Source organism: Oxyura jamaicensis, chromosome 8 (assembly GCF_011077185.1).
Source record: "Oxyura jamaicensis isolate SHBP4307 breed ruddy duck chromosome 8, BPBGC_Ojam_1.0, whole genome shotgun sequence".
Classification (NCBI taxonomy): Eukaryota; Metazoa; Chordata; class Aves; order Anseriformes; family Anatidae; genus Oxyura; species Oxyura jamaicensis.
In genome coordinates, this window is record NC_048900.1 from 10,011,382 (window position 1) to 10,026,812 (window position 15,431).

The window sequence follows — 15,431 nt, forward strand, 5'->3', positions numbered from 1 at the left end:
TCCCACCTCGCCATACAATGATGCCTAAAACACTTTTTTCACTCCGTTTGCAGAAATAAGCAACTGGATCCATCAGCAAACCAGCCAGCGTTCTGCCTGCAGAGCCTGCTTTCCCACCGTGGTGCCTGCGTGGAAGCGTACAAAAGGAAAATCGTCCCGTCTCTCTCGGGGGAGCGTTTCTGCCTGTGAATTTTTGGGCTGTTCTTGCTGAAAATGGCATTTCGGTTTAATTTTGCTATTGAGGAAAATGAAAGCACCGAGCCAGGTGGTCACGGTGAGGCAGACTCGCAGCTGGACCCTCCAAAACACGAGCAAAGCGCCGATGGAGCAGCAGCCTGCAGCCCCCGGCTGGGCACCGCTAAGCACGCAGGTAAGGGACTGTCAGAGAACAAGTTGTGCTTCCCAGGTGCCAGGGAGCACCACGTTCCCGAAGATGTCAGCAAAGTACTGGAAAAGAAAGTCTTGGAAACAGTGTCAGACCTGCGTTACGTAAACGTGTCCGTGGTGGAAATGATGTGTCGGGATGGCACGCACGGGGAAGACATCGTGTCGAAAAGCGTCTCTGCTCACTCTGATCTCATCCCAGGGGTCTATGAGGGGGGACTGAAAATCTGGGAGTGCACCTTCGACCTCCTGGAGTACCTGGCTGAGGCTGACCTGCAGTTGGCCAACAAGGCAGTGCTGGATCTTGGGTGTGGGGCTGGACTGCTGGGAATAGCTGCGTTACGGGGAAAAGCTGGCAAAGTCCACTTCCAGGACTACAACAGCACGGTCATCGATGAAATAACCTTGCCTAACGTGGTAGCTAACTGTGTAAATGATGGCAACGGGACTGGTGGGGGAGATAGTAGAAAAATTGATAAGCCTCCTTCAAAGAGGCCCAGGAAAGCAGAGTGCTCACCTGATGCGCTCAGCAAATGCAGATTTTTTTCTGGAGAGTGGTCAGAAGTCAGCCGGCTCCTGCTCAGCAGCAACCCACCCTGTTCAAAATACGATGTCATTCTCACATCCGAGACCATCTACAACCCTGACTACTACGGTGCTTTGCACGACACGCTGTCTCAGCTGTTGGACAAAAACGGCCGCGTGTACTTGGCAAGCAAAGCGCACTACTTTGGGGTTGGTGGCGGCACCTACCTCTTTGAGAAATTCGTTGAGGAGAGGAAGGTGTTCAGAATCAGCACGGTTAAAGAACTTGATAAAGGGCTGAAGCGGTTTATCATGGAAATGGCCTTTAAAGATTCCAGTTAAAATTAATTCAACCGCTGGTGATTCAAAAATATCTTAGTAAAGATAATCCTATCTTTGCTTTAATCCTCCTCTCTTTGCTTTTTTCTGCTATTGAGTTACTCTGAATTGACAGGGTGATGCTGCTCTTTTCTAGCTTTTGAACTGTTTGACAAATTTTGGTGTTTGCCTGGAAGCAAAGGACTCTTCTGGTTCTGTTTTTGCAGATAAAAATGTAGTATCTTCAAGTAGCATCTGTTTATACCACTTTTGCTATTTGTATTTATTTTAAAATTAAGCAAGTCACTGTCCCCAGTCTCCCTCTCCCATTCTTTAGCAGCGCCAACACTAAGTTACAGGGACAGCTGCTGAGCACAGCCTGAAGGTGACCATTTAGCATCAAAATACAGTGCAAAAAATAATTCTTAAGGGTCAGGCTCTCAACCTGGCCATGATTTAACTGCAAAGTTCAGATTGAACTGTATAACTGTGCTCTGCTGTTTTGCCACCAGAGGGGGATGTGATTGTATTTATCACTTGTGTTCCATTCCAGAAACAATCTTGCAAATCTTTATGGTTTTTCCATATATAATGCACACATTACTTTTATTCAAACCTTTGAAAAAGCATACCAGAGGATATTTACTACTGTGGTTTGTGAGTTTTCATATTCATATTTTGATGCATTCCTAAGAAATTTTCAGCAAGGAATTGGAAAAAGGCATCCTCTTTGCAGAAATGAAAAAAAAAGCTAGTTTCTTTGTTTTAGAAATTGAGTTGAAAGAAGACTCTACGTAAGACGTTCTTTAGAACAACCAACCAATAAACCTACAAAGAACAACCAACCAATAAACCTACAAACACAATCTGGAGGATGACAGAATTTGATTTAAGGTTGCAATTAGGAGACTAACTAGAGTGCTCTACTGGTTTTGGTAAGATCTTTCCAGATACTGCCCATACAATATGACCCATTTTCCAAACTTGGGAAACACTTCCATACCTCTTCGGTCTTCTAGGCAGTTTGGCAGGGCAGCAGGCTTTTAGAAAAGCCTGTGTGCAAGTCACTCCCAGTGTCCTGGGGTGATAATGCTGATGGTGAGACAAGGCTTCATGTTGCTGAAGAAATTTCCTAATCAAAAAAATGCAAACCCCAAAATACAAAATCTGGTCCCAAGTGTTTGGTGTTACCAACATTTCACACACAAAAAAAGCAACCATGGTATGTTTTGCTTCAACTAACCCAGACAGCAGGCTGTTACAGGACTCCACCAGGTACATGAGTGGTACTGCTTGTCAGCGTGCGCTGCTTTACTGCGGCAATAATGCATTGGGCGCCCTTGCAGAAATATAAACTCAGAGCCAAGCCAACCACTGCAGTAAACTGGCTATAAGGATACTCAATAAATGCAGGGGAGAAAAGGCAGTAAATAATCTGAGGAGGTAGAGAAAGACTTACTACAGCAGTGACTTAAATCACTTGGTATTGCGTAAAATAAGTTCCCGTCACTGCAGCCTGTGAAAGCCAACGGCAAGATTCCTATTCTGACCATGTTGCTATTAAAGATAACCATAGAGGATTTCCTATACTTTGCAGAAGAGCCTTAACAACTACAGTTGTTTCACAAAACAATTGTTAGCAGACTACTTTAAAGGATACTTAGGAAATTACTGAAGTGCTCTTTCACAGGAGAGGGGAAAAAAGCAGTCAGTTGTGCTCTGCAAGCAGTCAGCTGTGATTGCGCTTTGGAATTTTTCTGCCTCAGCTTGAAACCTAGCGATGACAGACAAGTACCGACGACAGACTGAGAAACAAAAGGAAGCTTTAGCTTTGGCAGATCAATGAAGTACTGTTAACAGTTCTTTGTCAAAGCTGGGAAGTTGGAAACATTGCTACCACTTGCTATTTTCCATACCTGAGCCTTAAAACAAACTGCTACTTACACAACAACTGAATGGCTTGTTCTACACCTGCTAGGTCTAGAGCTGTTTCCAAGAAGAGTACCTGAAGTACTAAGAAATCTTTACCCCTCTAACAATTAATATGATAAAGAACAAGAATCTCGTGTATATTTTGAATAAAGAAGGCACTTAGAATTGCCTACTATAATGCTTCATCTGGAAAATATTACATGATCAAACTCACCCTGTCTCAGTTTTAGTAATATTCCTTTGCTCAGCATCCTTTTTTTATTATTATTTATTTTTGGCTTGCTCAAACAGCTCAGTTTTCAGACAAATACAGAATCAGATTTTTTAGGACTTTCAAGTGAAGACTGTTAGAGCCACTATCACAATGATCACACACCTGCCAAACAGGAATCCCAACAGTGGAATTAAGTTCCCATTTTTAAAATTACAGAAGAGAACCAATATAGTGTATTTTTCTCAGGTGAAATCAGCAGAATTAGCATTGGGATTTCTCTAAGTTCAGATGAGTGCTAGTCTGTTCTTAGAAGTCCACAGATACTCTCTGAGAGGAAGCAGAATTAAACAGTTTTGTGGGCTTATTGTTCTGTAGATGTTTTAACATCAATAATAAAGTTGTTCTTAGATTAGGGAAGCCAGTAAGGCTTTCTCCCCTTGCCAAATCACCACCACCCTTGTGACCAGTTTCCTGCTTTTTTCATGATCTGGAATAAAAAAAGTCTTTAACTTACTTGTAATACTTGTACATCTACTTAATTGCTAGGGTAATTAGCATTTCCCCAAGTTAAATTACAATAGAAAATAACAGAATTTAGAAGACCCTCAAAAGTCTCTTTCTGGTAACACGAACCATTATATCAGGCTCAGTTTCTTGGATGAGGAAACAAAGCGTTCAACTGGCAACCCAGTTTTCAGCTCTTTCCAAGTCACCCCTTTTTCTCCCCCGGCTCCATCATCCCCTTACATTTTGGGAGAGTCATTACAATAAGAAATCCGGTCTAAATTATGTCCTTCTCGTAAGTATTGTGGAGAGAAACATTAAAATCTGTCATAAAATGTTTCAGGAAACTAAATGAAAAAGCTTGTTTACTTTAGCAGGCGCTGTCCTTAACTGATGACTTCCTTTTGAAGACTATTTGCTAATTTTGGGAAATGACAGGATTAAAAAAATAACTCCGTTTTGTATACTGGCACTAGTTAAATGGCATCCGTTACAGTTACTTTGCTAAATGTTAGGGGAAAAAAAGCCCTGAGGAAAATACAAGTGGGAAGTGCTCAATTTGCAAATTATTGACTTGCATGCTATTCTTGGTAACTAGGTACAGAGGCGTGCAATCATTTTCTTACCAAGATTTTGATTTCAGAAAAACCCAATGCTATCACAGCAACTGAAGTGGCGCAGACAGAAGAGCAACGCACAGAAACATAAAGACAAGCACAAACAGCAGATAAATACAGCAGCAGAGAGGCACTGGAGGAGAAAGTCCAGTCTGTGCATAGGGAAAGCAGAGACCACCCAAGAGACCTGAAGCACCAGGTTCCTATCTTGCTTCTGGGTGATTATTAGGATGGAAACACCTGGATTTTTTCTAATGAGTGGGACAAAAGGTTTGAGGATGAGAACAGGAGATTCCCCTCTGCCCAGCCTCTGGTGATCAGTCAAAAGGGCCATAAGGTGCCCTTCAGCATACATTGGGTGCTGTAGTAGCTAACTTTTCTTTCACCTGGGCACATGAGGAGTTAATCAAGAAATCAGTTGTTGCTGTCAATCCAGCTATTCAAAATTCCATGATTCAACCGCAGTCAGTTGCGAATACGCTGAACTGATGGCAAGTTACATTCCTAGAAGAGGCAGCCACCCCTGATGTACATATACATGACTCACTGGCAGTGTACAAGAACCCAAGATTAACCTTAAAAGGAACCACACCTCAGTGCAAAACAGCACCAGTGATTAAAAATCATAACAAATGTACAGGAGAGTGATGGAGGGATAAGTGAAATCATTCTGTTACTGCTTTATTATCGTGATAGAAACTAGACTAACACCTTTCCCATTTCATTCTGCTTTGAGTTCTGCACATTGCAAAGAAAAAGCCACTGGAGACTACAGATGCTGTCAGATAAGGGTAAGGGTCACAGCAAAGGGGAGAACCAGGATTTGTATACAGAGATCTCCTGATGACTGCAAGTCAACAGTGTGAGCAAGAGAAAACCTACTGCTTTGAAAACCCAAACAGCACTCAACAGGAAACAAAGTGAAAATTGCAGCAAGCATCTTCGCAAATGAAGGGTAAAAGCTTGCTACAACAGGAGGTGCCCGTAAATTAATCCTGACACTGCCTAGGTATACTGGTTCTGGCTGGCTTGGTAATTATGGTTCTAGAAAAGGAGAAAGTCATTATGCTCATGAGGAGTAAAAGAAGTACAGAAGAATCAGAATGAGAAGTACTGTCAAAATTTGACATTGCTTGCCACCAGCCACAGGATCATTACTTGCGTGGAACGAATACCAACTTTTCAAATCCATGGATTAAATGGAAGATTACATTATTGCCCCCCTTTCATTTTTTTTTTAAGTGTGGATAATAAAGCTGAATAGCCAGAAGAGAAATTGAAAAAAAAAAAAAAAAAATGAAAACACCGCAGAGTAAAGGATCAGAGAACAGGTTTGGTCCTGGGGCATTAAAGGTGATGGCGAAATCCTGATATACCCTGCAATGCATCAGTGAGATAAAACTAGATGAAAAATTGGAGGTAAGGTGATGTGGGAAGTGTTTAATTAGGTGGCAAGTCAAAAGGAGCATGAAAAAAAGCTGAGAACCGCAAAATTTGCACAAAAGAATGACCTGAAAAGTAAGAGATACCTGGGGATTACTAACAATACTATAAATTACAGCAGAGATCAGTTACTCCAGATTTATAACATGCATACAGACATGTGGTTTTATTGAATTACAACTTAAAAAGTTACCAGTTTTGCAGTGTATGTCACATTCATAAGTAGCCAATTTATTTCTTGTCATCTGACCATGTAATTTCATAATCTGTATACACTTTTTTCAGTATCTCTACAGTCACTGAATGATCTGCTTTTCCATAGCCCTGCAAGAAAGAACAAGAGTTTATTAGACAAGTACAGAAAGCAACTCCACAGGACCATTGAGTTCTTGTCAACACAAATTATCCAGTTACGTGGTTTGACACTGCAAGTAGCTCAAATACAAATTAGAAATAAACACAGGTTCTAAAAGAGTTGCTCTTGCGGTATCGGATTTTATTTTTCTATTGTCATCTCCAATTGCCCCCACCCCAATTTCTAGAAAACAAATGAGTCAATCTCTAGGAACAGAGGCTGCATTTTTTTTTTTTACACCGTGATTCCAGCAGAAAGATTGCTTTAAAATGCTCCCAACCCCTCAGCCATAATATTTACTGAATGTTCTTTTTAAATCAGAGTATATTGACCTATTTCAATGTATGAGCATACAAGCATCTGATTTGGCTCAGCTGAAGGAAAACAGAACATGAAGCCATATGTGTGAACATCTGAGTACTATTTTAGCCACCAAAGAAATCACACTTTTCATGTTTTATGTATTTGCAATCTTTCCTTAGTTAGTAATAGCATCATTTTAATTGTGCTTTTTGCCACTGAAACTCCAAACTAAGGCAAGGTCAGATGACCCATCTCCTTTTTAAGCCTCATTTAAATCACTGATCAGTTTTAGTCCTGCACTGAAATTTAAGAGATGTGATAGGAAGTGCCTTTCCCTCATCTTCAATGACTGAATTTATCTATAATTCTGAAATCAATCCAGATTAATAGTCAAAAAGACTCCACTGCACAATAGTGTAGTCTGCTGATAAAAAATGTTATTTACAAGTTACTGTCATTTTCCAGTAATATTTAGCAGGAAACATTTAACTCAGGAGACTGAAAATAGTTCAAGATTGCATTATCATATAAAATATACTTAGTCATCACTGACTCTGCCTCAGAAGAAACAACTTAAGTAAGCCAGTGTTTAAACAGCACAGGATGAAATTGATGCATTATAAAACACAGACTTTTCAAAGATACCAGAAAACACAACTATACCAAAAATACTGCTGGTTTATACTTTCACAGATCTACAGATCTCTCTTGCTTTGGCAACCACTTTGAAGACACCACTAAGCTTTGCAAATAACAGGACATCATATACTTCAAAAGAAGTTTCTCTGATTTTCATAAAACACTAAGATAGTGCTGTTTTTAGAGCCTGACAGCACATCTCCAAGTGAAGAAAAGCATCAAAATAATTAATATACTAACCTATAGCCTACTATTGAGGTCTTCTGAATCTCTATGTCTACCAAACAGAAGCCCTCATGGTAGTAAAATTATTTCACCTGGGGCTCATCTGTAAGCTTCAAGGTACCAAAAGCAGAGAAACAAGGAGCCTTCCATAGACTTTGGGTTACTAGGGCAATATTTGGCTGCTGCTTCTAACACTAAATTGGCAGCTTATTTAGTAATGCAGGTGTTAAGTCTCATCCAAAATGCAATCATAATGGGCATCCACAAGAGACTTTAGAGTATTACCCACTGCCTTCCCTCAGCACACAAATCTTAAGGATTTTTTTTTTAATATATGATTCCAGGTGGCAGGAGTCATCTTGGAACAAAAGCAGCAGTAACATTTAAAAACACTTAACACATTCAAGGCCCAGCTTTGATTGCTCATCAGGTTAAGGTTAGCACATGTGAAGTAGCCATCACTTTTCATAAAAAATTCAATTAACTTAATAGAACCATTTTGGATTTGTCCACATTAAAAGCCTATAATCTTTACTTGCAGTTATTACCTCTTAATAAGCCTTTTCACAAAGAAATTTAACAGCAGCAGCAATGTCCTGCTTTCCAGCCAGCCAACTCTACAGCTGGATCAGGACCCTACAGCTGCAAACATTCCCACTCTGGCTGTAAGCCTAACACATTCTGAGTCAAGAAATGCTAACTTCCACTTTTAGCCTTGATGATAATCATCATTCAGCATTATCTGTTCTTTTGTTTTGGTCTCCTGCCCTTAAAAACAGTGTTTTTCTAACCTACCCCACAAGTAAGCCAGGCAAGTTTCCCAGTTAATGTTTATTCTTTGATTTAAAGCACCGACAGCCACTGTGCTATAAAACAAAAATCCCAGAACAACTAAAAGATTTGACTGAATACAGGAGAGGCACTTACTGTAGAGAGCCCAAATACCCTAATTTTCTTGTCTTTGCTATTATGATCAATTTTCCCTCCTCCAAGGCACTTGCATTCGTATCCCAGCTTTTCCATTTCAGGATTCACTTTTTCAAATATGTGATCTGCACAAGAAGAACAGTTAGACATTAGAAGCTGTGCATCGAGCACTCTAGAACTCTTATTTTCAGCTATTTTCAACTGATTTTCCTCCCATTTTCTTCGTTCACCTGCGAGGCAAAGGGCAGTTTCTCTAGATAGGCACAGGCTGCACTAACGTTTATATGACTTGGTGAGCGCGTCGTGCTCAGCTAACGGTTTATGGGGCTTAGAAATGGCAGCAGAGACCCGGGATTATCCCCCACGTTTTGTATTTGCCTCCTGAGGGGCTGACGGAAGGGCTCTCCTTTGCCTGGAAGCCCGCGGCCGCGCTGAGGGAGGCGGCCGGGCGCCGAGACGGGCGGCGCGGCCCCGCCATGAGTCGCGTCCCCCCCGCGGCCCGTCACCCACTGTGGAACTCGGCCGCCTTGGTGCCCCGCACGATGTGGCGCTGCCCCTCGCCGCCCGGCCGCTGCAGCCGCACCAAGATGTACTTGAAGGTGCCCTCCGGGTCGATCTCCACATCCTGCACCGCCGCCATGGCGGATCCCGCAGAACCGGAGCCCTCAGCGCGCCCCACATAGGGCCGCCCCCAGGCGGCGGCTGCCGTGCGCCGTAAGGCAGCGCGGCCGCCCTGCACCAGCAATTTGTGAGGAAAAATTCTTTCAGTTCGCCCTCGGAGGCCCGAGGGCTGCACGTTTCAACGATTCCCTTCCTCAGCTGCCGTTTTTTGCCCCGTGAGGGGTAAGGAGTCTGTGCCGGGGCTGGCTTCTCTGAAGGAAGAGCTCAGAGGTCCCCGCACAAGGAAGCGCTTCTTCTTGCGGGCAGCGCTATGTAGCATAACGCCCACAAGGACAGACAGTATTGCACTGTGGTTAAAAATAGCCTACTAAAAGCAGGCACCCTAAACTGTTTTAAAGCTCCGGGAAAAAGCTCTTCTTCCAGCGAGGCTGTGGGACGGCGCCATTGTCCTACCTGACAGAGCTTTGTTCACCCTCTGCAGAAAAACAGAAGCAAAAAGAAAACTGCAAGCTTCTGTAGGCTGCTGTTCACACATTAAGTAAAAGACAAGCCTACCTCCTGTTCACCTCATTTTAACGTGTGCTTCTTGAGTTAAGTAAGCACACAGATTCACTGTAAAGTCACAAGTATCTGGAATAAATTGGATCTGATACTGAACCAAAAGGACACATCATTCGGGGGGGGGGGGCCCCCCCCCCCCGCGCGAAAGGGAAGATGATGTATGAGCAGATAGGTTTAACCTTTGCTATGTTTAGTTAGATAGAAGGAAGCTTAAAAACTTTGTATTACTTAGCCAGCTTCAACTGTAAGAAAATACAGACTTGTATTATCTATACAGACTGTGTATACTAAGTGAGGGCGAGAGGACCCAGGCCTGGAGGGTATTAGAAGAAGACAAGGTAAAGAACTCCTGCAGTCCATATGGCTTTGGAGATGTAACCAACTAAGCTCAATATGTGTGCTTTTAAGTTGAAGAAGCAACAAGATAAGAAAGCAAAATGGCCTGAGCTTGTACAAGAACTGGGTTCAACCAGCAACCGTAGTGAGGAAGACCATCAATGAGCACAAGAAGATCCCAAAAGATCACCAGTAGAAACAAACATGCATGCATGAGGGACATTTGCATGTTTTAATGACTTTTGGGAAATAATATGAAACACTGATTATTCCTTGGGAACCTAATGAATTTGTATATTTTATTTACATACAACCTTTGTAGTTCAGCAACTCGGCACGTACACAGTGCAGTGATCCCCTGTGCACCTCGTGCTGCAATAGAAGAATGCCTGCTTTCTAAAACTCCAAATTGAGTGTTAGAGAGTTTCTTTGACCAGCTTGTATGGTATCAGTTTTGGCAACCCAGGTGGGACACAGCTCTTGAATTCTTGAGTTCCTGGGATCATGGAGCTGCAGCCAGCACTGAGAGATTCTTGGAGAGGACACTGATCCCCAGACCAAAGAGCCCCTGAGTGAAGACCACTGTTTTGTAAGTACAAAGACATTCTTTTGGGAAATTTGGGTATCTGCCCATAAGACACAGTGAAAGCTACATAGGTTTGGGTTTAGGACAGGGACTGGGATTAGTCCCCATTTGGTTTGAGAAAAAGAGATCAGAGTCCCCAACTTGACTAACTGTTTTGATTTGGTCTCTGAATTTTGGCTGCAGGTGGCAGATGCTAGAGATTTGGGAAAATCGTTTGATGCAGCTTGAGTAATTGAACAGAAAAAGGAAATTCTAGATTGATTGCTGTGCTAGAAGAAACTTATGATCCTTGAAGAGGTCTTGGAGGTAGATTTAGAGGGGGTCATCAAGGAAGAGGCTATGGTTAAGGACTGCTGAGGCCCCCGATAGGAGAAACTCAGTGTGTCTATTGTAGGAAGGAGGGACACTGGAGATGAGTGTCCATTACTACATGGGCCCAAGGGACCAAATATTCCTATAGCAGCTGTAAAGGCTAGAGAGTGAAGGGGACCAGAGGAAACTTCCCCAGCAGAACCTCTGGTTTAAATTAAGCTAGAGACAGACGAAACCAATACAGATTGTTCAGTTGATACAGGGGCCACTTATTTGGCTTTAAATACAAACAAACATGTATTAGGATATGATACTGTAAGAATTATTGGTGTGACAGGAAAGTTAGAAACAAAGCTCTTCTTCAAACCCTTAAAAGTTTTAATTGGAAAACAATGGGTAACATCAGTTTTTGTATCTGTCAGGTGCACCAAAATGAATAATAGGTTAAGACTTATTGGAAAAATTAGAGGCTGAAATAAAGTTTTAAAATGGTGAGGTAGAGGTATTAATGCCTGAATCTAAATTAGTCTGAGCTTCAATATTGTTATAACAGGAGACTGAACAAGGGGAAGGAGAAATCCCAGTTGAATTTGAGGACGCAGTGATTCCCATTGCTTGGGCAGGAGAAATACCAGGAAGATCAAAGAGGGTTGAACCCATAAGGATAGATCTTAGCTAGGATCAGCACCAGTAAGATTACAGCAATATCACTTAAAATAACTAGAAGCCAAACTTGGGTTAGTCCCTATTATAAGGAAATTTTTAGAATACGTTGTGTTGAGAGAGTGTGAATTTAAGTATAATGCTCCAATTTTACCTGTTAAGAAAGTTGATGGGAAATCTTACAGGTTAGTCCAGGATCTGAGAGGAGTGAATCAAATTGTTCAAGATATTCACCCTGTGGCAACAAATCCATATACGTTATTAACTGCTCTCACTGAGGAACAGGGATGGTTTACAGTTTTAGATTTGAAATATGCCTTTCTCTGCACCCCACTTGATTCTGAGCACCAGGAATTGTTTGCCTTCAAATGGGAGAACCCCAAGATGGGAAGGAAAACTCAGTGGACTTGGCAGTATTACCACAAGGATTTAAAAATAGTTCAACAATCATTGGAGATCAGCTAGCAAAAAATATAAGAATAATGGAGACAACAAAAAGAGAATAAGTCTACAATATGTTGATGATATACTGCTAGCTGGCAGCTCTTGGGAAGAATGTCTGGAACTGACAATTAGTCTATGAAATTTCCTTGGACTCAGTAGGTATCCAGTGTGGAAGGAGAAGGCTCAAATTGCACAAGAAATTGTACAGTATTTAAGGTTTTGAAATCTTAAAGGGACAGTTAAGTACTGAAAGGAAAGAAGATATTTGCCAACTCCCAGAAACTCAAAATGTTTATGAATTAAGAGCTTTCCTGGGAATGGTGGGATGGTGCCACATGTGGATTCCTAATTACAGACTGGTGGTGAAACCTTTACACAAATTCTTGAAATTACCAATGGGCTCCCTTCAGTGGGCCAATGAAAGGCAGAGTCAGCTTAAGAGCCTTGATGAAAGCCCTGGTTTTAGGGCTGTCTAGTTTAGAAAAGCCTTTTGAACTGTTCACCTATGAAAGGCAGGCTGTAGCCCTGTAGCCCTCGGTGTTCTACCCCAGCACTTGGGGGAATATAAGCAAGCAGCAGCATGCTCTTCCAAGAAAATGGATCCAGTAACTCAGCAATGGCCTGGATGCTTGAGAGCACTGGCTGCTACAGTATTGTTAACGCAGGAGGCCTGGAAGCTCACCATGGGGCAGAAGATAACTGTTTATATCCCAGACATAACTACGGTAGTGGATTAGAAGGGTGGACACATCTGGACTGATTCAGAATATTCCTTCAGAGTAGTCCATGCACATGGAGCCATTTGGAAAGAGAGGGGACTACTGTCTGGACAAGGAACAGAAATGAAGCATAAGGTGTTCCTAAGCTGTTAATCGGTGTTCCCCTTACTCCTGGGATTAACTAGAGAAGCCCATGCATCTGGCAAAACAAAGCTTTACTAAAAGATCTGATCTCCACTAGAATTGGGTGTCGCTACATAAAAAATACATTAGACAGAACCTTCCCTCCATGTATACAGAGGGAAGGCAGTACTTTAGTAGGAACATATCCAAGCTGCAATGAAAGTATCAGTTTAAATTTTGCTCAAGGATTTCTAAAAAGGTGTTGTACTGGTCTTCCAGCTCCAAATGGATTAGGATTAATGCTATTACTGACCACTCTATGTAAGAAATACAGACTTGTACCTCAAAGTGAGGGCAGGAGGACCTGGAGGACATGTCAGGAGATGAGGTGAGAAAATCATGCTGTACTCAGGCTTTGGATGCATAAGCAGCTAAGCTTGGTACATATGCCTAAGTTGAAACAACAAGATAAGAAAGAAGGAGATGGCCTGAGCATGCAGAAGAATTGGGTTCAACATGCAAACACAGTGAGGAAGATTATTGATGACCACCAGTAGAAACAAATGCACATGTGTGAAGGACATTTGCATGTTTTAATGACTTTGGGGAAATAATATGAACACATTGATTATTCCTTGGAAGTTTAATGAATATGTATATTTTGTTTGCATATGACCTTTGTAGTTGAGCAATTCATCCCACGCACTAGGTGCAGTGATCCCTTGTGTGCCTGGCACCAGAAGAGAAGAATGCTTGCTTTCTAAAACCCCGAGTATTAGAGTTTCTTTGACCAGCTTGTACAGTATCATTATCAATCTATTAACAGTTAAGTTTATATTTGCTACAGGAAAAAAAAAAAGAACTGTTTCCATACAGTACTGATATATGAGTATGGTCTCACGTGAAGTTCTTACTCAGAACAGCAGTAGTATGTACATTTTAAAGTCTTCAAGTTTTAAGAAGTTTCAGACTACTTCTATAAGCAAGTTTCAGCATAGCTATACCTTTGAAGTAACATATAAATATATAAAGCTAATAAGTCATTATTAACATGAATTTCTGAATGCATAGTAGTTTAACAACATGAAAGCAACATATTATATAAGCCTGAAGCAGAACATAAGAAGAGTAGAATAGAGGAATACCACTGAAACATAGCACTACTGAATATGATAAATAAAAATTTTATATTAGAAGTTATCTTTTAATTTGTTTGATTCCTAATCAGGGAAGATTTACTTACCTATTTTGTTAGTTACCTCAAGTCTTAATAAAAATTCTTAATGTTTTACTATTTTAGATACTACCTTTAGTTACCTTTTGGGGTACAGACTGCCATCAATACTGTGAGCAAAAATAAAGCCCTGAGAAGGTAAGCCAAGCTGCTGCTAACTATACCTTAGAGAGTATAGAGGCGAGGGGGGGCTGTAAGTAGGAACCCAATCCTACCATCTCAGCTGTCCTGCATGTTCCAAGTCAGGCAGGGAAAGTGACAAAAGCTGTGGCTGGGTGAGGTGCCCTTTAGCATTAGGAGATTGGGAGAGTGTGTTGTAGAGCTGATGTGGTGGCTGATTAAACTTGTTTTGTTCTGATTAGTCCGATCCACTAGCAAGGCCTCTGTTAGGCTATGATATTAGTACCTTTTAAGGCTTGTTTCAGTCAATCCAAAAGCTTTGTTCTTGTTTTGGTAGCTTCTGTACATATAAATTGTTTCTTAATTATTTTGTCTACTATTCTTGCATGGTATTTGGTATTCCGTTTTTTCTTCCTGTTGAAGTTAGTGCTTAGAAGGCTTTGCAGAGATTACTTGTTTGAATGAACCTCACCTTTCTATTTTTAGCTCAAATAGGATATTTAATTCCCATGAGCATAGAAGCCTTTTGTACAGTCTTAGCAGTGGAAAGCTCAATTTTTCTATTTCAGCTGTGATACATGGAAGGAGCTAGCAACAAACAATGATGAAGTTGGTGAGCAAGGGTAAGGATGGCAATGGAAATACATACACCATGCTTCCAACAGGCTAAGCTCTATTAACAAAGAGAAGGGGCATCTGGCCTTGACCTGACGTGAGTTTGAGTAGTAACAGGCAAAACTGAACTTTGTTATGTGCTTGTTAATGTTTTTGTCTCTGAAAGCACCCTCCTTGTCCAAAAGTAGTTTCCTGTGCCCTGCTGGGGTACAGGAGCTTCCTGCTGGCTCCTAGGCCAATGACAAAACCCCCCTGTTGTTGGCAGAAATTTTTAGTGCGTCACTTTGTGGGCCTCAGGAGTAAACAGAGGATGGCATGGGGCAACAGGGGTCTCAAACCAGAGACAGCCTGACTCCTGCAGAGAGGGACTTTCCTTTCGTAGTGGGTGTGCTCATAACTAATTGTGGCAGAGAGTTCGGCACTGTTTTCTGAAAAGTGAAGACTTTGTTCGTAGTTATTTGGCTAAGTGACATGTGTCTTTACTCTCTTGTCATAAAACCATTGTTCTGAGGAAAAAAAATAATCTCAAACTAGATTACAGTAAACCAGTGTGGTAATAATTAAGGTAGTGTAATGGGTATTTTTTGTGTGTTGCCAACACTCTTTCTCATCTGGGTTACATGCTCAGCTTGTTTTCCTTTATGGTTTGCAGGCCTTGGATTGGACCCAAAGGACTGTAAAGTGAGGCTGTTCCTGTGTATGTCTTTCCTG

The 15,431-nt window shown here is 41.5% G+C and overlaps 2 protein-coding genes across 3 annotated transcripts; one reads left to right on the top strand and one right to left on the bottom strand.

Annotated features, from left to right (window-relative positions):
• The first annotated feature begins 53 nt into the window (after window positions 1–53).
• Window positions 54–3,033, top strand: METTL18 (methyltransferase like 18). The gene has a single exon (XM_035332607.1). The coding sequence runs from the start codon at window positions 214–216 to the stop codon at window positions 1,249–1,251; it is 1,038 nt and encodes a 345-aa protein (XP_035188498.1). The 5' UTR covers window positions 54–213; the 3' UTR covers window positions 1,252–3,033.
• A 291-nt stretch (window positions 3,034–3,324) lies between these two features.
• LOC118170416 (14 kDa phosphohistidine phosphatase-like) lies at window positions 3,325–9,266 on the bottom strand. 2 transcript variants are annotated; one of them, XM_035332609.1, is made up of 4 exons: window positions 8,897–9,266; window positions 8,387–8,511; window positions 6,131–6,261; window positions 3,325–3,535 (listed from the first exon to the last, which is right to left on the bottom strand). In XM_035332609.1, the coding sequence occupies exons 1-3, from the start codon at window positions 9,024–9,026 to the stop codon at window positions 6,169–6,171; spliced, it is 348 nt and encodes a 115-aa protein (XP_035188500.1). In that variant the 5' UTR covers window positions 9,027–9,266; the 3' UTR covers window positions 3,325–3,535; window positions 6,131–6,168. The 2 variants fall into 2 exon arrangements, with proteins under 2 accessions (XP_035188500.1, XP_035188499.1); XM_035332608.1 differs by lacking the exon at window positions 3,325–3,535 and having other exon boundaries at window positions 6,070–6,261; window positions 8,897–9,265.
• Between the last annotated feature and the right edge of the window lie 6,165 nt (window positions 9,267–15,431).